The 19,911-nt window shown below is 36.5% G+C and overlaps 4 protein-coding genes across 4 annotated transcripts; 1 reads left to right on the top strand and 3 right to left on the bottom strand.

Moving 5' to 3' along the window:
• Positions 1-486: 486 nt before the first annotated feature.
• LOC134796901 (uncharacterized) lies at positions 487-5,971 on the top strand. Its single transcript, XM_063769103.1, has 3 exons — positions 487-811; positions 2,152-2,341; positions 5,655-5,971. Exons 1-3 carry the CDS (start codon positions 503-505, stop codon positions 5,969-5,971), a joined length of 816 nt encoding a protein of 271 aa, XP_063625173.1. The 5' UTR covers positions 487-502.
• A 1,416-nt stretch (positions 5,972-7,387) lies between these two features.
• Positions 7,388-9,605, bottom strand: LOC134796900 (uncharacterized). The gene is made up of 3 exons (XM_063769102.1): positions 9,408-9,605; positions 7,986-8,190; positions 7,388-7,703 (listed from the first exon to the last, which is right to left on the bottom strand). The coding sequence occupies exons 1-3, from the start codon at positions 9,477-9,479 to the stop codon at positions 7,390-7,392; spliced, it is 591 nt and encodes a 196-aa protein (XP_063625172.1). The 5' UTR covers positions 9,480-9,605; the 3' UTR covers positions 7,388-7,389.
• Positions 9,606-12,592: 2,987 nt separating this feature from the next.
• On the bottom strand, positions 12,593-14,550 carry LOC134796899 (uncharacterized). Its single transcript, XM_063769101.1, has 3 exons — positions 14,293-14,550; positions 13,708-13,900; positions 12,593-12,929 (listed from the first exon to the last, which is right to left on the bottom strand). The coding sequence occupies exons 1-3, from the start codon at positions 14,548-14,550 to the stop codon at positions 12,616-12,618; spliced, it is 765 nt and encodes a 254-aa protein (XP_063625171.1). The 3' UTR covers positions 12,593-12,615.
• A 579-nt stretch (positions 14,551-15,129) lies between these two features.
• Positions 15,130-15,947, bottom strand: LOC134796898 (uncharacterized). Its single transcript, XM_063769099.1, has 2 exons — positions 15,758-15,947; positions 15,130-15,444 (listed from the first exon to the last, which is right to left on the bottom strand). Exons 1-2 carry the CDS (start codon positions 15,936-15,938, stop codon positions 15,131-15,133), a joined length of 495 nt encoding a protein of 164 aa, XP_063625169.1. The 5' UTR covers positions 15,939-15,947; the 3' UTR covers position 15,130.
• Between the last annotated feature and the right edge of the window lie 3,964 nt (positions 15,948-19,911).

The following is a 19,911-nucleotide window of genomic DNA, read 5'->3' as shown; positions in this document are numbered from 1 at the left end:
CATATTGCAGGGAACGCCTTTAATTTTGTAGGTTTGTTTATTTACGTTTTGCCATTCATAATAATTTGGAGTGACACGACCCCATCATCTACGGGTTTGCCGTCGGTCAACTCAGGGCTGAGGGCTCCTGGATAAAACCCGGCCGAGAATTGCATCAGTCACTTTGGTGCTAATAGGAATTAAAAAGAAATCCCATCTATCGTGATCGGTTTATTAATCCGATAAAGAAGAAAAAACGTCGAGCAAAACTAGACTCTCAGTCCTTGAAAAAAGGCTTATGTTATTTTAGCTAACATATACCTATTGTTAACTTTATCATATTATTCACGGTTTTATCTTTTATCGAAGAGACGTGAGAAATATATCTGGCGATAAAAGATGCGTGCATGTTTTAACTGTTTTGTAACAATATTTACTTAGTAATAGTGAAAACAGGTTGAACTTCGGTATTGTTTAGTAACGTATATTTTATTGTGTTGAATAAATAATATATGAGTGGTTAATGTTTCCAATGGGGACCACAAATGATAGAACGCCTATAGTGGACGAAATGGAAACCGAACATGACGAATCGGATAGTACCACAACAGCTCATAGAAATTCAGTTCCAGTTTCGAGCAATCCCGAAGTATCAACAACTTCATCGATCTCCGCATCTTTTCACATACCATGGAATTTTGTGCGATCGTGTTCTAACACAATGGTGTATACTCTGATGGGTGGCTGTTCGTTTGTGACTTTGTGGTTTGGACTGAAATCTCCGAGCGAAATGACAGTTTTTCAGTGGCATATTGTGCTTTGCATGATTGGGGTAAGTTCCCGTTTATACGGCAGTATCACTTAGTTTTAATTTATTAACTCTTCTAAGGATAGCAATCTCATCAGAGCGGTAAGATAGGGATATGATATGATTGATATGAGTCACAATCGCGAAATTTTAGTTTAAATCCCCGAAAATGCGCGAAAAGGGGCGTTACACATCTTGCCAATATGTTTTTTTTAATAAGTACAAATGTTTCTAATCTAATGGCATGTGTCATAAGCTTTAACTTACGCCAACTTACGCTTATGGCCTTAGAGGATATAACCAACGGAGACGCCATGTCTAAAATTTTCGGTACAAAATAGTCTGCCGTTTTTTGCGGGGGAGGGGCACATCAAATGTATAGGTACGTCATGTCAGATACACGTCAGTCCATACATATGGTTGACACGTGGTTGACCATTGGCCACCTATTTTCGACAGAGGGGAACACCTGTTAATGGCGGCTCCACTGTTAATTACTCCGAGCTTATGACATATGGGTTGCATTTTCCTTAGAGCATTTAGTAACTGGAGACGTCAAGGCTGTCATTTTCTGTACAAAACAGTCTGCCGATTTTTGCGGGGGAGGGGACGTCAAATGTATTGCTATTTCTACATGATTTGTACGTAACGTACAAATGCCATGTCAGTCCATAGAAAAGTATGCACAAAAATTGTGCAAGGTTTTCGGTAGAGGGGTAAGCTCTTAAGGGCGACCCCAGTTATTAAATGCTCTAAGGCATTTTTATATCAAAATTTCTAAATCACACATTTCCAATGCCGAGGTCATTGATCTAATGAACTTGTTTGAACCTAGCCTCCGTCGCATAATCATTGTCATGCTCGCCACCTCACCGAGTTCGCGGAATGTGTTTGACTATGCGTTGATTAGTTTCTACCCGCAACCACATAACTGTACCTACGTTACAGAGACACGTACATGAAGAATGGTTTCGGTCTAGACAGAGTAGGCTTTCAAAATGATTTTGTTTTCTGCTGTGTTTTTGGAGTGTTATGTAACCTCTGAAGAAATTAACCCACCTCAAAAAATATTCTAGAACCAATCTATAATAAATAATAACTTTTTCTAATAACTTTGCTCTGACGCTAACCTTTAGGTTAGACCAAGAAAAATCTGCAACGATATTGATAGCACACGCAATGCAGGTGTTATTTTAAGCGGCAAACTTCTATGAAATTATGACGTATAAACAACACTGGCACTGCGTGTGCTGTCAAAATCTCTGCAGACTTTCTTGGTCTAACTCTACCAACGTAATTTAAAATTAGTTTCGGAGTTCCCCAATGGTTTTCTGTTTACACAGCGCAATTGTGCCTGATTTCAGTACCAACTTCTTATGCCATACGCGATGATTTGTCTTCAAAGTGACAGCTGGATGTCAGCGCTGTCGTACACGCACCGTCGCCGCGCCCATTGGATAATGCAACTGCTGGGGTCAATATTGGCCTTCGTCGGCTCTGTCATCATGTCGGCACACAAGACTATTAACTTCAACTCGCTACATGGAAAGTTCGGTAAGGTTCGGTGGCCTTGAGCTCTACCTACAATAAATTCATGCCACATATATTTGTTAGTGGCAAAAGTGGAAAAAGCTTTATGCCTGCGCAATAAGAGCGAAAAAGCCGTCGACGCGTCGGCATGCGCCGGCCGATACGAGCCGAGCCGTACGACGACTTATTCGTTCGTATTAATCGTATTCGCAAACATAAAGCTTTTTCCTATTGGCTTTTGCCCATTCGGCGTCGGATATATCTGGGGAGACCCTTAAGGTTTTAAACTTTTGGCGGTAAGAATTTATCAGCCAAATTAGGTTGAACCCGAAATAGCTTTGTTCTTATTGTCTGTATCTTTACAGGTCGAATATAAGAGCTGGCACGAATGTAATGAATGAGTGAATGAAAATATCTATGTGTGTATCACATTCAATAAAATGGTGGCTATGACTGTATACCTTTGCAGGTGTCGATGAAAGTTTCGGTCATTCCATTCGTGCCAGCTTTAGTGAATCAACCTTGTACTATCTTTATTTTAATCGACTCTGCCGACCAAAATTAATGCGTTTTGCGAATCAATTGAACAATCTCCGAAAATCGAATCAATTTAAGTTTATCATCAGTTTAACGACTTTTGGAAAAAAGTAAGTATTTATTTTTAACTAAAAAAATCCTCAGGCATCGCTTAGTTACCAGAAGTGAATAATGGCTCAATGTAGAAAGGTCCGGGTCCGGGCCGAAGCGTCCGACACTTCGTTTTGATAACGTGTAACGGGGATAACGTGATGCTCTCTATAGAAAAGGAAGTATCGGACGCTTCGACCCGAACCCGGACCGTTCTAGCTTGAGTCGTCCTTAAGATATCAATCAAATGGATCTTTCTTTATCTATGAATTCATGATTGCATTATTTTTGTAGCAACATGCAATCGCACATGTACCTACACACGCGGTACTAATGATGGTATATTTAATTATCTTATCGATATTATTGTTGTCTTTTTTAATCTGTGTGATAGCATGTTATTTTTCATATCTCATGCTCTGAAAGTGGGTCGTTGTTGTTCTAAAAGGTGCGCAGAAAGTGATACGTTTATGCTCTAGCGCAGAAAAGTGGTGTACTCCTCTGCGTCCCCGTTCCATGAACAACTGGGTGGAAACAAAATGGAAAAATAGTGTCTTTATTTCCTCGTCTGGAACAATTGGTAATTCTTTAATTTTACAAATCCCACGTAGATCCTTTTTTTTATAAAAAATGATGTAAGTAATTTGTTAAAAACAAATTATTCTTGATTTCTTTCGTTGAATTCTATTTACTCGATTTCATAAAGCGGGAACCAAAAGGAATACACCAAAAATATTTTTTTAAACCTTACGCTTGCGTAAATGAGCAAAGGCAGAATCTTATACAGCCACAGTTAAACGTTTGTACGATATTAAATTGGTTTTTAAAGTTATTTAGAACTATATTCATTAAAATAAAATAAAATACAAGATAAAAATTTCTTATATTATTAATTAAATTGTTATTCAATATTAAAAATACTTTTATTATATTATTACGTGGTGCGGCGCACCATGGTCGCGGTGCGGTCCGGTAGTCCGTTGCGGCTTATAGAACGAAAAAGTATAAAATTAAAAAAGTACGAGGCAATCCCGCTGATTTTCATACTATAATGAACAAATTATTTTAAAATTGTTGTAGTTTGTTAAAAAATGTGTGTTTTCGTAAATATTGCAATCTAAATGATTTTCGCTAGGGGTGATTAATCTTCACGCATGTAAAGTCTCCGATTGCAAGTAAGTCCTAAGGAAAAAAATCATGGCCGTAGGTCTGTTATGTACTTCAATTACTGATTTTGCGAAATTGCCTTGTCTTGTTTGGTTTCCTCGCATTCGATATGAAAAGTAGAGTGTTTAACTCGGGTGAAAGGCACCGTTTCTGTCTCGGACTATTGGCGCTCTCACTGCGTTCGAGCGCCAAACTACCTCGACAGAAATGGGTGCCCTTCAACCCTTGGTTAACAATCTACTATTTTGTTTTGGTTTTATTTTACTAATAGGGAATATTACGCAAAACTCTGCGTAGGGGGCGCCACAATCTGAGGGTCTACCGCTAAACAAGAAAATCGAAATTTCGTTATCAAACTTCTCTATCACTCTTATTCTTAAATATTCGAGCGATAAAGAGGCAGATAACTACATACATTTTGATTTTTGCTTTTGCCGATAGGCCTTTTGTAAACAAACCGCCTTGATAGGTACATAAGGTAGAAGTACTAGTGCTCGACGCTGCACTAGTATTCGACATGGGCACTTTATGTCAAAGTAATATAAGTAGGTTAAAATTGAACGGCGAAGATTTTTCTGTATTCAAATTTAATCCTTGTCACTTTGACAATAAAGTGCCCATGTCGAATACTAGTGCAGCGTCGAGCACTAGTACTTCTACCTTACTCATATTTTATTATCTGTGATAACTTATAAAAAAAAGTTTAAGGTACAGTATGTATAAGTTATTCTATAGTTACGATAGGCGCTAGTGCTGCACTCTGGCGGCAGAACATTGCAGTAATACCCTCTATCGACTTTCTTCTCCAATTAAGCATTCCAATCGATTTTATGTCTTGTTTTATCATATCGGTTTTTAATGATGAAGGATTACGCGATATTAATAGATATAACTTTATCAGTCAATAAAATCTTAATATGTACTTATCACATTTCCTAGCCTCGTGCCGCCCAATGTACATTAGGATGTACACTCAGTTTCGAGGGAATGTCAACCTTAATTAAAAACAAAGTAGGTAATTTCGTTTGTTCGAAAATTATACGAGACAAATGAAATGCTCATTTGTGGTGTATAATTTTCGAACAAATGAAATTCAACCCAATTGAAAATACAACAAGATTCTAACTTCCTTGGCTATAATTTTGTATGGTGGGCGATACGAGGCTAGATATTCCCACGTATGCTGGTATAAGCATATACAATATTAATGGTATAATAACATAATATAATTACATATTGACTCATAATAATTATTCATAAATACTATAGGTTTATTAGATGACCACATAAGTGTTAATATAGATGATTATTAGAATTAGGTACACACAAAAGATATCTTCTGAATACTTATGTAATACCTAAGAGAAACACGCCTATAAAATATTGACCACATTTTTATTATTGCTTTGTAGTCTATCGTTTAGATTATGTGTTATTTTAGTTATGAAATAAACGACTCAAAGGATCACAGTTACAACATTAATGATGTACACTCGTCTATCGTCCCTCAATATTAATACCTAGTTAAATTGTATTTTTCTAGCTTTGGCGGCCCTCCTCTTCACCATCGTGAGCCTCGCCAACGGAGTCGCCTCACTTTATACGAGGCAACTACGCCGCTACATGCCTCCAAGAGTTTCCATCCTCTCGCACTCACTAATTGGCACTTTAGCTTTCTTACTATCTTCAGTTTGTCTTATTTACGGATATGTGAAACACTCGTTTACGGAATGGGCGTCGCAGGAATTTGCTTACGTTCTTGTAACTATAACTTGTATCTATACTTTTTTGATATGTTTTTCACCGATATATAAGGTCTCTAGAATTTGCTTTGAAGAGATTAAGAGCAAGATATTTTAGTAAGTAAGTCATTGTGTACCTACTATTTTTTATTTTTTCATTTTCTATTGTATATTGTATCGTGATTGTATCCCTACAAATATTATGAATGGGAAAGTAACACAGCTTAATTAAACCCACGTAGATACATTTTGGTATGGACATAGTTTGAGGCCCAAGGAAGGACATAGGATAGTTTGTATCAATCATCATTCTCATCATCAGCAGACGAAGTCGCGGGCAGAAGTTAGTTTGTCTATAAATTACCTATTAGTGTAATGCGCACTTGACCGCATATCTTATCAGCTTTTTTATTTCTAAAATAGATGTTTTTACGTTATTAAATTACGATAATAATGGCGAAAAGGTAGATTATTGATCTCAAAAATACATGATAAAAATAAATTTTCATCTTTAATACTGTGATAAGATTACCTACTTAATAACTAAACGTTAAGATAAGATAAAATTTTGAGATTAAATTTATTCATTCAAACTTTTATTTTTATAAATTTATGCTAGTTTGTGTTTTACAGTGGTTATAACAGTGAATGAAAATCAAATAAATAAAATGACCTCGGACACTTATGCTTTTAAATTTTGTCCTATTCAAAAGTGTAAAATATATCCACGCAATATATTTGTCATATTAATATTATATGGCAGGCGCGCCATGGTACACAAAATAGAGTCCTGGTGTCTCGGTCAAAGGTCTACACACTACTGCGAACATTGTCGCATTTATCAATAGATATGGCCGTATATCTCTAACATTTAGCATTGGCAACAATACTCTATTCCAGAATGTGTATATCGAGGCCCATTACTCTTCCCAAGAGTTTCCTTTATACGAGTACGTACAGATGCCATAAAGATAGGTGGAAGCATCTACGGTCGTTATCCGAGATCGGTTACCTGTGCCCCAATCGAGTTTGTAAACGATGTGTCTCTGTATTTTATCCAGATGTAACTTAGTTTTATTCGATAATTTGTTTGTTTGTGTTTTAGGTCGTAAACAAGATGCAAATAAAAACGTGCGTTACAAAATAATACGTTTACATTAATATGCGATAAATGCACATCTTCGTTACCACAATTTTTGTTTTTTCGGATTTATACTGATTTATAGGTACAATAAAATTAAAATCATCGTCTAAAGATTAAACATTTGACTAAACATAATATCGGTTATTATTTAGATTTAATTTGCGTCTAAACTTCGTAAAACAACACTAAATATATGAAAAATAGACATAACATTTGAGATTGACCGCCTGGATGTTTTTTGCTGTATTAAATATTCCCATATTCTTGGTATTTGTGAAAATTAAAACTAGTATATAAAAGCTATAGCAACAGTGTATTTTGTTTATCAATAAATGACTACCTATCCACATAATTAACTCATAAAAATAGCTTGAGATTCCAACTCTTCCTTATTAATTATTTTTAAATAATACACGACTTTTATTATAAAAAGTGATAAATGGGTTGATAATAATAATGGTAGTAAATATGGCAACAAATATGATCATTGCCGTGGTAAAGCTATCAGAGGCCCAACTTCTGAACTCGATTCTGTCGAAGCCGAAGCAGAGGGCGATGGAAGCGCTGGAGAAGCCGACGATGCCGAAGCAGATGTGGGTGAGCTTGGAGAGGCTCGGCGGAACACGGATCTTACTGAGCTCATTGGCGTAGAGTGACGTGAGACCGTTTGCCAGAGACACTACTGAAAATACCATGGAGAGCTGTGCTGCAAAATTAACCAACCATTATATTAATAATGAGGAGTTACAGACGATTTATGTTACTTATAGGTCACTTGTAAATTTAGCATTATTTGGACATTCTGGTGAAACATTCCTAGATTTTCATTAGTTACTTATAGGGCGGAGATAAACCATTATTAGATTGCTATGGTGTAGTTGCTTTAGTTGTTCCAAATTCTAGCTATCTATTCCAGAAGTAAACCAAATTTTGCATGGAGCTTATAATAATAATATCGTTTGTAATAACCTAATAACAAAGAACATACCAAACATTCCATGGAACGTATGAGACATTGTGTTCCAAGAGACGCCCTTGTCGACGACCTGAATATGGCACCCGGCAAGGGTCAGGCTGGAGCCGAGAACCTGCAGGATCCAGTGAGCACGGCGCTTGTGTATCAGCTTCAGTCGCGACGACCAGCCGTTGTGGGGGCTCAGGCTGAGGATGGCTTGGCCCATCAGTAGTTGGTACTGGAAATACATAACTGTAGACTTGTAGAGTCTGTGCGGAAAGAGAAGGGTCGCAGAATTTTGACGACCGGTCTGGCCTAGCGGGTAGTGACCCTGCCTATGAAGCCGATGGTCCCGGGTTCGAATCCTGGTAAGGGCATTTATTTGTATGATGATACAGATATTTGTTCCTGAGTCATGGTTGTTTAAGTATTTCTATGTATTTAAGTATTTATATATTATATATATCGTTGTCGAGTACCCACAACACAAGCCTTCTTGAGCTTACCGTGGGGCTTAGTCAATTTGTGTAAAAATGTCCTATAAAAAAAAAATGTATTGGATCCCATACATTTCACTACTTTTCTCTTTCCGCACAGACTCTATAGACGCGTATATTTCATATTTTTTTAATTGGAACGAGAAATATTTTTTCTCAAAAATGGACGGCAAAGTCGACTTTGCCGTTTAAAAAATAGGTCGCGAAGCGCGTAGTTTATGGCCAGTCAAAAATTAAAAAATTTAAAAACATTGCAGTCTCGATTTTGGGACTGCAATGTTGCATACAAATTCCATTATTTGTCGAGTTCCAAACTTTTTAAAAGTTGAAATGGCCATATCAAATGAAGGCACAGGCCCATTAAACAGCCAAACAGATGATTAGTACCGCGACTATTTAGCTGTCTCAAATAGGTTGACGTATTTTCGGCAGAAATATACACTTAAAAAAAAAGGCGGCAAAGCTAATTTTTTCAATTGTTTCTACTTTTTTCTGTGAAAATATATACGTAAGAACGTTGCTTTTGTAAAATATTTCTATGATATTTATATTTCTTGCACCATTTTTGAGAAAAGCACTATATATGACTCGGCTAGAAGGCTACTTGCTGGCTTCGGATTCAATTAAACGGACTCCCAAGGTCGTCCGTTTAAAACGAATCCTCAGCCTGCAAGTAGCTACTTCCGAGCCTCGACAATAATGTACTATTCGCATTAGCTACAGGAAACCCCGAGGACGTTATAAAACTAGTTGACATCTGTTGAAAAATTTTGTATTTAGTAGGTAGTATCTCGTAAATATAGTATGTATTACTATACTAATAGCGAAAAATTTTACGATTCAATAGGCGTCTCGAAAATATGTGAATGAAGTCCCTGAATAGTGAATATACAAAAGTTCGATGCGTTTATTGCGTATGTAAGTAAAAAATACACAAGAAACTGAACTTTTAACTCACCCCGAGCACGCACAAAATGACGTGTTGTGACGTAGCATCTTTCGGAAGACCGTCACGCAGCGCGAACAACATCGACACTCCCACAATAATCCCTATAAGAATATGAACAAGCTGATTCAACGACGACTGAAAGATGTTCAGAATGTAGTCATCCGTAGATGCCGGTAAATTTTGCTTGCCACTATCTGTCGCATTATGTACAATCTCAGGGTCACGGTCAATAGGTAAATCGGTGTCGTTTGGCAGCATTTCGTCTTTTAGTTTATTAGACTCGAGCTACAATTGAAGAAACCTGAACATATCTTGCTTTTATATAAATTTGTCGTATCTATAACAATGGGGTAGGATTTCTTGATATATTATACCGATTAAATAGACTTTTGAATGTCATACGGTATTATAATCGGACGTTCTTGTTTTTTGTTATAAGTTCTTGTGTCCTTAGGATTTGCAGTAATTTTAGATTATTCCTATTCAGAATCTTAATAAGCACTACGGATTGACGGATTGAAAAAGGGCCCTGATTTATTCCTGTTTTAGATTTTCCATTACAGTGCTCCAAGAAATCCTAGAGATTATATAAAATGGAGTAGTTAACTTCATTTAATATCAGTACAACCATTGTCTCGAACTTTATAACATAGATTTTTATCAGAGTTTTAATTAAATTAATATACGAGTACGATGTCATAAACAGACATTGTGCGCATATTCAGAAAATAGTAAAAACTCAGGGGGAAAGCACTTGAGATGAGACCTCATTAAGGTATATAATATAACACTTATATTTTAGTATTAATGGGACCAATTAATGAATCCCAAACCTACTGCGTTCTCATAGGTATCCTCATCAGGCTTCGGAGTTTTCATAGCACGACAATACCTACTAAAGTGAGATATGAAGTCAATATTCATTATGCAATCTACGATAATTAGGTATATGTTGAATGTAGTACGAGCTTTAGTAGTAAATTTGTAAGTTTTATTTTGGTCAACTATCTACCAATACAATACAATACAATACAATACAATACAATACAATACAATAATTTATTCATAAAACCAATACAATTTTACACGTCATATTATACAATGATTGATCAGTGGTCGGTCTGTTCTATACAAAGGTAATAAGCCACTGAATTTACTATTGGGTGATTTGTCCTTTACGAAATAGGTAGTTGCATTATTTTATACGAGTATTATCTAGCGGTCAAGCTCGTTATCATATTCGTATTCCTTTATATCTAGTACCCACTTGGTTATCATTTTGTTACTACCTACCTATTGTTTATTGTCCCTTTAAATTGAGTCCGACCAAGCTAACTTAGCACAGATTCTGCAATGACAAAATGTGAGCATAAACGAAATTTTATTAAACAATTATTTATTTTATAATATAATAATTACTACTTTTTAGGTACCGTGAACCCATCACGCAGTGGCTTTTTAGACATTTTATGGAAATGCAATGGGTATGGGACGCGCGCAAAGACTATGAGAGTTAATGGAATCTAAAATGTAGGTACTAGGCTATCGGGTAAAAAGCGGCCAAGTGCGAGTCGGACTCGCCCATGAAGGGTTTCGTAGCAGCAAGTAACATAATAAAATTGCGGTTTACGATTTATGACGTATTAAAAAAAAAACTACTTACTAGATCTCGTTCAAACCAATTTTCGGTGGAAGTTTGCATGGTATATTACAGCAGTACATCATATATTTTTTTAGTTTTATCATTCTCTTATTTTAAAAGTTACAGGGGGGGGACACACATTTTACCACTTTGGAAGTGTCTCTCGCGCAAACTATTCAGTTTAGAAAAAAACCGGGCAAGTGCGAGTCGGACTCGCGCACGAAGGGCTCCGTACCATAATGCAAAAAACGGCAAAAAAAAAGGTCACCCATCCAAGTACTGACCCCGCCCGACGTTGCTTAACTTCTGTCAAAAATCACGTTTGTTGTATGGGAGCCCCACTTAAATCTTTATTTTATTCTGTTTTAAGTATTTGGTGTTATAGCGGCAACAGAAATACATCATATGTGAAAATTTCAACGGTCTAGCTATCACGGTTTGTGAGATACAGCCTGGTGACAGATGGACGGACGGACAGCGGAGTTTTAGTAATAGGGTCCCGTTTTACCCTTTGGGTACGGAATCCTAAAAATGATATTAAAAACCTCAATATCATTTTTGAAGACCTATCCATAGATATCCCACACGTATGGGTTTGATGAAAAAAAAAATTGAATTTCAGTTCTAAGTACTTATGGGGAACCCCCAAAATGTATTGTTTTATTTTTCTATTTTTGTGTGAAAATCTTAATGCGGTTCACAGACATCTAGTTACCAACTTTCAACAGTATAGTTCTTATAGTTTCGGAAAAAAGTGGCTGTGACATACACGGACAGACAGACAGACAGACAGACATGACGAATCCATAAGGGTTCCGTTTTTTGCCATTTGGCTACGGAACCCTAAAAACGACTACCTAAGGCAAGGACGCTAAGCACATAGATTTTTGTAGGTACATTGACCCGCGTGTTGGTTTGTAATCTTTAATACCGATATTATATCCGGATTATATTATTTAAGGCCGATATCGGATATCAACGCCCGAATTAATAATCATTCGGTAGGTATCGCAAGCTTTAGTCGCGACAGAACTGACAGCATTGTCAAGACGTGTATTCAGCAGGACGTTCAGTCTCACACTATACGGCAATGAATCAGAGATACATGCTGCACACATGTGTAGAATTGTAGACGTATGAGTCATCCGTGATATCGCCCAGCCTACGCACGCGTGATATCGTCCCTGCAGTTGTCATGCGAGTAGCATGCTTTACGCACGCCACACCGGACCACTAGGAACTATAACTAGCGGTATCTAAATGACAATTTGTACCGAGCTAGCAAAAAAATACCATAATTATTGAACCACAGGGCAAAGCCGAAAAATAGGTAGGTACATTATGAATTGTATCTATTGACATAAAGCCCATAAGAGTTTAGAGGTTTCCGTGTGCAAAAAAAAGAAAAGTAATTATATTTTGATATTTTATTTTGTTTGCTAAAATACATTTGAGTACTTATAGACCACCACTTAAATACCTCTAGTGATAGGCTGATTGTACTTTTTTAAATTATTAAATAAATAATTGCATGAATAAAGTGCAAGACATAGTTGAGATTCAAATTTGTACTTATTAGTTATTTCTAAATAATCCACGACCTTTTTTAAAGAAGGTGATGAATGGGTTGATAATGATGATAGCGGTAAAGGTGGCAACAAAGATGATCATTGCCGTGGTAAAGTTGTCAGAGGCCCAGCTTCTAAACTGGGCCTTGTCCAAGCCGTAGCAGAGTGTGATGGAAGCGGCGGCGAAGCCCACGATACCGAAGCAGATGTGGGTGAGCTTGGAGAGGCTGGGCGGCAGGCGGAGCCCTCTGAGCTCGTTGGCATAGAGTGACGCGAGCCCGTTGACCATTGACACTGATGTGAATACCATGGCAACAAGTGCTGCAAAAAATAGGAAATTGTTATTGTTACATAACATATTTTGGTAATAATAACGATTAGGAGTAACATTACGATTTTAGTTTTGCAACTTGAAGATTTCATATTTTTTGGATACTCTGGTAAATATAAAGTAATCGTTCCTAGATTTATATTAACAAATAGAGAATGATAGAAATATATTTCTCAATATATGTGTAAAGGTAGTTTTCTACGTTTTACTGTGTCTAGAAATTAAAAAATCTTATCAGTTTTGAATAATTCACGGTTAGTTTCCCTAGATTTAAAAGCTTATAAGCGCTGGTAGCCTACCGGTAAGAGCGTGCGACTTTCAATCCGGAGGTCGCGGGTTCAAATCCCGGCTCGTACCAATGAGTTTTTCGGAACTTAAGTACGAAATATCATTTGATATTTACCAAGTCGCTTTTTCGGTGAAGGAAGACATCGTGAGGAAACCGGACTAATCCCAATAAGGCCTAGTTTCCTCTCTGGGTTGGAAGGTCAGATGGCAGTCGCTTTCGTAAAAACTAGTGCCTACGCCAATTCCTGGGATTAGTTGCCAAGCGGACCCCAGGCTCCCAAGAGCCGTGTCAAAATGCCGGGACAACGCGACGAAGAAGAAGAAGAGTTTCCCTAGACTTATATCGACCAGGATACGGACCGTGATTACCTATCCGTCCATGATTATCGGGAGCTCGAAAACAATACAAAAGGTAATCACGGTCCATATCCCGATATAAGTCTAATTAAAAAATCTTGTTTATTGTGACTTCAAACATACCAAACCGTCCATGTAAAGTATCCCAATGAATACTCTTGTCAAGGATCTTGATGAAAGAGCCAGCCAGGGCCAGGCCAGAGCCGAGAACCTGCAGGATCCAGTGAACACGCCGCCGGTGCACCAGCTTCAGTCCCGACGACCAGCCGTTGTGGGGGCTCAAGCTGAGGATGGCTTGGGCCATTAGTAGATGATACTGGAAACAAAACGATTATGAAGTTGATTACAATTACACTATAGAACAATACATAATAATTTTAGCAATTACGAGCCAAAAACCACCGATGGTTAGGTTGAGCGTCCTCTAATACGGCAGTGCGGGCTGCTATTAGTATCACGTTGGTAGTTAAAATGGAACAAGAAATAATAATATTAATATTTCAAAACATAATCATAATAGACTAGCCATAAATAGTCAGAAACCACCGATAGTTAAAGATAGCAAACCCTTTAGTCAGGCCTAAAAATTATGAGATTTATCCCTGAATATGCTAATAACGGTTACATATTACAAAAAAGGATATGAATGATGATGATAACTTACGAGAAAATACTTTTGTGTTTAAAAATACTGAACATTCAACTTACCCCAAGGACACACAAAATGATGTGCTGCGGCGTAGCACCAACTGGAAGACCGTTACGCAGCGCGAAGAGCAACATTACTCCTACAGTCATCCCTATGAGGATATGGGCAAGATGATTCAACGACCATTGAAAAATGTTCAGCTTGTAGTGTTCTTTATTTGCCGATGAAGGTTGGGGAGTCAAGTTACTTTTCTCTGTCGCATTAAATACAATCTCAGGGTCACGGTCAATCGGCGGATCGGTTATGTTCGGCGGCATTTTGGTCAACGGTGATCAAATTTGAATCAACTATGTACTATGAAATAATTGGTGGTGCCTTTATATAAAATTACCTTATCGTAGTATCGACAACGATTGGATTTGTTGATCGATTACTCTGATAGGACCTAAAAAGATTTCGCGAATTATTTCATTCAGTAATTCTAGATAAGAAATTATTATATAGCTTTGTATGTAGCTAATATGTTTCACGGCAGTAAAATGTTGGTTGAAAATATACTTGGGTTGTTGTTGTTAGCTATAGCCAAAAATTCAGTTTATCCAATCCATAGTAAAAAGTTGTTTATAGGAAATTCAATGATAACAAACTACTATAATAATATAATATATTGTTTGCGTTTTCCGCATGTAGGTAATGAAATGAAAAGTAAGTATTTACTGCATATTAGGTATTGATATTTTATTTATTTTACCAATATGATTTTCAGTGTACACAACCTTAATCTTAACAGATTTCTTAGTGACATATTGATTACATTACAATAGTGAATAAATAAATAATTTAAATAATTATATTTAACCAAGCGATGAATAATGATTGAGATTCAAATCTTTCCTATTAATTATTTTTAAATAATCCTCGACTTTTATTAAAGAAGGTAATGAACGGGTTGATGATGATAATAAAGGTTAAAGCGGCAGCAAAACTGATCATCGCTGTGGTAAAATTGTCAGATGCCCAGGTCCTAAACTGGGCTTTGTCATAGCCGTAGCAGAGGGAGATGGAAGCAGCGGCGAAACCCACGGTGCCGAAGCTGATGTGGGTGAGCTTGGAGAGGCTGGGTGACAAGCGGAACTTGCTGAGCTCGTAAGCGTAGAGCGAAGTGAGGCCGTTTACTAGCGACACTGTTGTAAACACCATGGACACCAGTGCTGCAAAAATAACAAGTGTTAGGTCAAGTGTCACTTTTTGTGTATATTTTGTAAATTGTTAATAATAATACGCGTAAGTTAGGGAAATGGTAGGCTGTAAAAGAAGAGGTAAACTAAGGGGATTGTGTAGGGACTGTGTGAAAGTGAAAAACATAAATAATGATTTATCTGACACACGACAGAGAGGTATGGAAGAAAAAATTGCAGGTGATGAGAGTATTGACATTATTGGTAAAAACATTATTAAGGTACGTTGATTCTTTTCTCGGATATATGTTTAAAATAATCTTGTTCAACATAATAGACAACATACCAAACTGTCCATGCAAAGTATCCCAATGGATATTCTTGTCGAGGATCTTGATGAAGCAACCGGCCAAAGCCAGTCCAGACCCGAGAAGCTGCAAGATCCAGTGAGCTCGTCTCTTGTCTACAAATTTGAGCCTTGACGACCAGCCATTATGGGGGCTCAGACTGAGAATTGCTTCGGCCATTAATAGCTGATACTGTAAATAAAATGCCGAAGCTTAGTTTCATGATTTGATAATTATAATAATTATGATACTCTAGTTTAGCTATAATATAATTCGTCAAGTGACAACCAAAACTGCATTAATATAATTGAACAAAAAATCATCCTTATTTCGTACGGCTCTGAATTTTTTGTAGTAGGTAGGCTTTGTGCATTGTATTCAAAGTTTCGAGTTTCAAAGTTTTTATTATAAGTATATTCAATTGATACTAATTCGTATTCTGGGGATTTCACAGTACAACTGGTCGTAAATTTTCTGATAAACAATTGAATGGATCATAGTTTATTTATAGAATCAAAAGTCACTTCAATTAAGATACTACAAATTGTTTGTTTTTTACTAATGGTTCGTGCTAATAGAAAATATCTATTAATAATTAGAATAAGTAAACTCAATTTGACTGTGTATCTCGGTGAGAACTGCTGGGGAGGAAAATGCATGTTCTAATATGTAAGTTAGTTTTTAATAGAATCTTATATACATTTTACTCTATTGTTCTCCTAATAAATAAAATTCACATTTTTTTTTCTGTATTAATAATTTTTTTTGTTACTTATATAATACTTACCCCCACAACACACAGAAGAACATGTAGCGGCGTTGCACCAAGCGGAAGACCATTACGAAGCGCGAATAGTAAGCACACTCCTGCTGTGACCCCTATAAAGACGTGTGCCAGTAGATCCAAAGTGGACTGAATAATGATTAAAATATAGTTATCCTGAGATGCTGCTACTACAGGCTGAGAAGCAGCTGGTTTTCCAAGCTCGGCTTCATTATAAACTTTCTCAGGATCTTGTTGAAAAGGAACATCAACTATGTTCGGAGGCATTTTGAGTTTAAAATTTTAAACCGTCCGACGTGAGCAAATACCAAGAACTGCAACCAGAGAAAGAAAGAGGAGTTTTTATATCGCAATTGCTTACTATCATATCGACATGGGCGATGGCAAAAGATTGCATTGCTTACATTTCGTTTTTGTAAAATTAGCTTAATTAAGATAATTAATATAATACTGTGTAGATAAGATCCGATCCGATTAGGAATATAATGAAATCATTAAAGAACACTTAAAACCAAATATAAATGCGGATTACAAGTACATTTTTGTCCACATACAAAACCAAAATGGGTAAAACACAAAACTGTGTTCACGTATTTCCTGTAGACATATCCAAAAGTTAAGGGCTATAAAGGTTAATTTTCTTATTTAACCCTTACCCACATGAAAAATACTCCTTTTATTTGGATATAAGTATGATAAAATCATTACCTACATGCCCACAAGCTGTTAAGTATTGTCCACAGGAGAGAAAACTTGTGTGTTCATCAAAACTGTACATGACATTTTTGAAACTTATTTGAAAGGGTGAGTAAGTAATATTTTCATACAATTTGGCATGAACTCTTAAAGTTGACTGTTTTAATAGGTATAGATATGTTTTATTTTATAATGAAGTTATTGTGCCCCAGTTCCACGAAATACTAGGGGCAAACGTCTTCCTCCTCCTCTTTTTACAAGCTTTTATTTAACTTGCCTTGTTAGTTAATGTGGGACAAATCTTGGAAACTAAAGACCCACTTCCCGATTGACGCTGATCTGATGATGGAGACATGAGGTGGAAGTGTGTGGCTTACCGAAAGCATATGCTGGAAACGTACGATGCAATAGATAACTTTAGATATTGTTACATGCAAATAGTTGAATAGAAATTTGCCGTAAGATGCCAATATTGTGAAATATTTTGGAATTTGAGCTGCGTTACTTAACTTGTTTTATCAAAACTATAGGTATAGTTCATAACATAAACTAAGCGAGACGCAAGTGTTTACAATCATCCTGATGTTAAATTCGCTTTTTTTAAATACCACGTCGATGGCAAATAAGCGGTCGCCGTAGCTTATGGAAGCCTGAAACTCCAGGGATGTTACTTAAAAGTTTACCATTTACTTTTTTTCGAAAATCTATCAACTTTTGGGTTATTTCTACTCAAAATCTCGAGGACTATCGATTTAAAAAGAAAAAAATTATGGTGAATAGAATCAGGCGTTACTTTGCAAAAAAATTATGTCCCAAATAAAATGTCTGTTTTGTAACGCATTTTCACATACATTTTGTATGAACCGTTACAAAACTGACAACCAAAATTTGTATGAAAAACTGGAAACACTTTTTTTCTTTATCTCATTCAATAGTACTCGTGATTCTGAGTCTAAACTCTATATAACCTAAAAGCTGATGGTTTTTCGAAAAAAAGTAAATGGTACCATTTTTTTCTGAAAACCCCCAGGTGCGCTAACAAAGAACCCTCCTTTCGTTTAATAGGTACACTGTAGCGTGGCTACCACGCTAGCGTCTAGACCTAATTGGATAATAAAATTGGTCTTATCTAATGATAACCGAACGCAATATGGATTACCTCTACCAAACCTCTACTGAGCTGGCAGAGTATTTTTTACTTTCTTTCAGTGAATAAACGTGCCGTATGTCACGTTTTACGTTTTTTTACGGTCTAATGTGCTGAACATACGTCGCACTCCAGCGGGCATTTGGGGGCATGTCGGTAAGGTTTACAAAAAAACATCTTAACTTACGAGTATATGTACCTATACTTAGTATTTGTAACATACCAGTTTACATGTATTAATCTTAAATGTGTAAATACTCTTTGAAGTGATAAGTCCATTTAAGTGGCTACTTAAAACATCTAATAAATAGCTGACATGACTGCCAAAAATTTAGGAAAAAATATTAATAATATTCGCATAATATGCTTAATAAGTAAGTTGTTACATCAAATAGACTACATATTATTCAACCTTATTTTTATTTAAAATTGAATGGATTTAAAAAAATAGATACCTAACTAATGTACAACTTTAGGTATTTGGAATTGCATATTACAAATACTAAGTACAAATACTTTATTCTGACAACTCGAAAATTGATTTGTGAACCTTACCAATGACATGCCCACAAAATGCCCGCTGGAGTGCGACGTATGGTGCTGAAATTCACTCCACTTCACACGATGCTGTCCCTTTCTAAGTATACTAAAAAAATAGAGCAAGAATTATATCGGAGGATTGTACAGCGCCTCTAGGAGTCACCTACAGAATTAATATCAAAAGTACGAGTAAACGGTAAATTACCTATCGAAATCTGAACTTAGCAATATGGAGGGTAGAGGTAAAGAGAATCCTTTATGACTTTATGGGATAACTCCTTTATGGGAGAATATTTGCAAAAATGGGCACTGGGCAGCTGCCAGCTATAAATAATAGTTTCAAATCTCTCCAGAGTAGCGCTAGAGTAGCTAAGAACGTAGTCGCTATTGACGGAGTGAAGTGCGCTGTCAAAGATTTGAATTTTATCAAATATTTTAAATAGGTATTGTGGCGCCACTTATTTAAGAGGGAAGAATAGCTACTGACAATAGGTGATATTACTGCAATGTTCTGCCGCCAGATTGCAGCACTACCGCCTCTAGTAAACTCATAGAGTAAATTATACATACTGTGCCTTAAACTGTTTTTTGACAAGTTTTCACAGACAATAAAATATGACATTGATACATCAAGGCGGTTTGTTAGCAAGGGCCTACCGGGAAACGCGACAATCGAAATTTAGTTATCTGCCTCTTTATCGCTCGAATACGCAAGAGTGATAGAGAGGTTAGATAACGAAATTTCGATTTTCTTGTTTCGCGGTAGACACCCAGATTGTGACAGATAGTGGTAGTGGCGCCACCTACGCAGAGTTTCGCGTATTATTCCCTATTCCGAGCTCTACCATGGTAGAGCTTCTAAGCCTATTTTTTTTATTCCGTAGACTAAAACGACATTTCCTAGTATGAACATAAAATGTCATTTCATAGTATGAAATGTCATTTTAGTCTACGGAATGAAAAAATAGGCTTTAGGTATATGGATT

This window comes from Cydia splendana, chromosome 14 (genome assembly GCF_910591565.1).
Source record: "Cydia splendana chromosome 14, ilCydSple1.2, whole genome shotgun sequence".
NCBI lineage: Eukaryota > Metazoa > Arthropoda > Insecta > Lepidoptera > Tortricidae > Cydia > Cydia splendana.
The sequence above is the reverse complement of the archived record's forward strand: the minus strand, read 5'-3'. Positions and strand labels throughout refer to the sequence as shown.

What these genes read in the sequence shown, in the direction of transcription:
- LOC134796901 (XM_063769103.1), top strand. Translation starts at nt 503, where the DNA reads ATGTTTCCAATGGGGACCACAAATGATAGAACGCCTATAGTGGACGAA. An exon ending in TTGTGCTTTGCATGATTGGG is followed by an intron (nt 812 to 2,151) that starts GTAAGTTCCCGT and finishes GCCTGATTTCAG; the next exon opens with TACCAACTTCTTATGCCATA. An exon ending in CTCGCTACATGGAAAGTTCG is followed by an intron (nt 2,342 to 5,654) that starts GTAAGGTTCGGT and finishes GTATTTTTCTAG; the next exon opens with CTTTGGCGGCCCTCCTCTTC.
- LOC134796898 (XM_063769099.1), bottom strand. Translation starts at nt 15,938, where the DNA reads ATGGCCGAAGCAATTCTCAGTCTGAGCCCCCATAATGGCTGGTCGTCA. An exon ending in TACTTTGCATGGACAGTTTG is followed by an intron (nt 15,445 to 15,757) that starts GTATGTTGTCTA and finishes TTATTTTTGCAG; the next exon opens with CACTGGTGTCCATGGTGTTT.
- LOC134796899 (XM_063769101.1), bottom strand. Translation starts at nt 14,550, where the DNA reads ATGCCGCCGAACATAACCGATCCGCCGATTGACCGTGACCCTGAGATT. An exon ending in TCATTTTGTGTGTCCTTGGG is followed by an intron (nt 13,901 to 14,292) that starts GTAAGTTGAATG and finishes TTTTGTTTCCAG; the next exon opens with TATCATCTACTAATGGCCCA. An exon ending in TACTTTACATGGACGGTTTG is followed by an intron (nt 12,930 to 13,707) that starts GTATGTTTGAAG and finishes TATTTTTTGCAG; the next exon opens with CACTTGTTGCCATGGTATTC.
- LOC134796900 (XM_063769102.1), bottom strand. Translation starts at nt 9,479, where the DNA reads ATGTTGTTCGCGCTGCGTGACGGTCTTCCGAAAGATGCTACGTCACAA. An exon ending in TCATTTTGTGCGTGCTCGGG is followed by an intron (nt 8,191 to 9,407) that starts GTGAGTTAAAAG and finishes ATGTATTTCCAG; the next exon opens with TACCAACTACTGATGGGCCA. An exon ending in TACGTTCCATGGAATGTTTG is followed by an intron (nt 7,704 to 7,985) that starts GTATGTTCTTTG and finishes TTAATTTTGCAG; the next exon opens with CACAGCTCTCCATGGTATTT.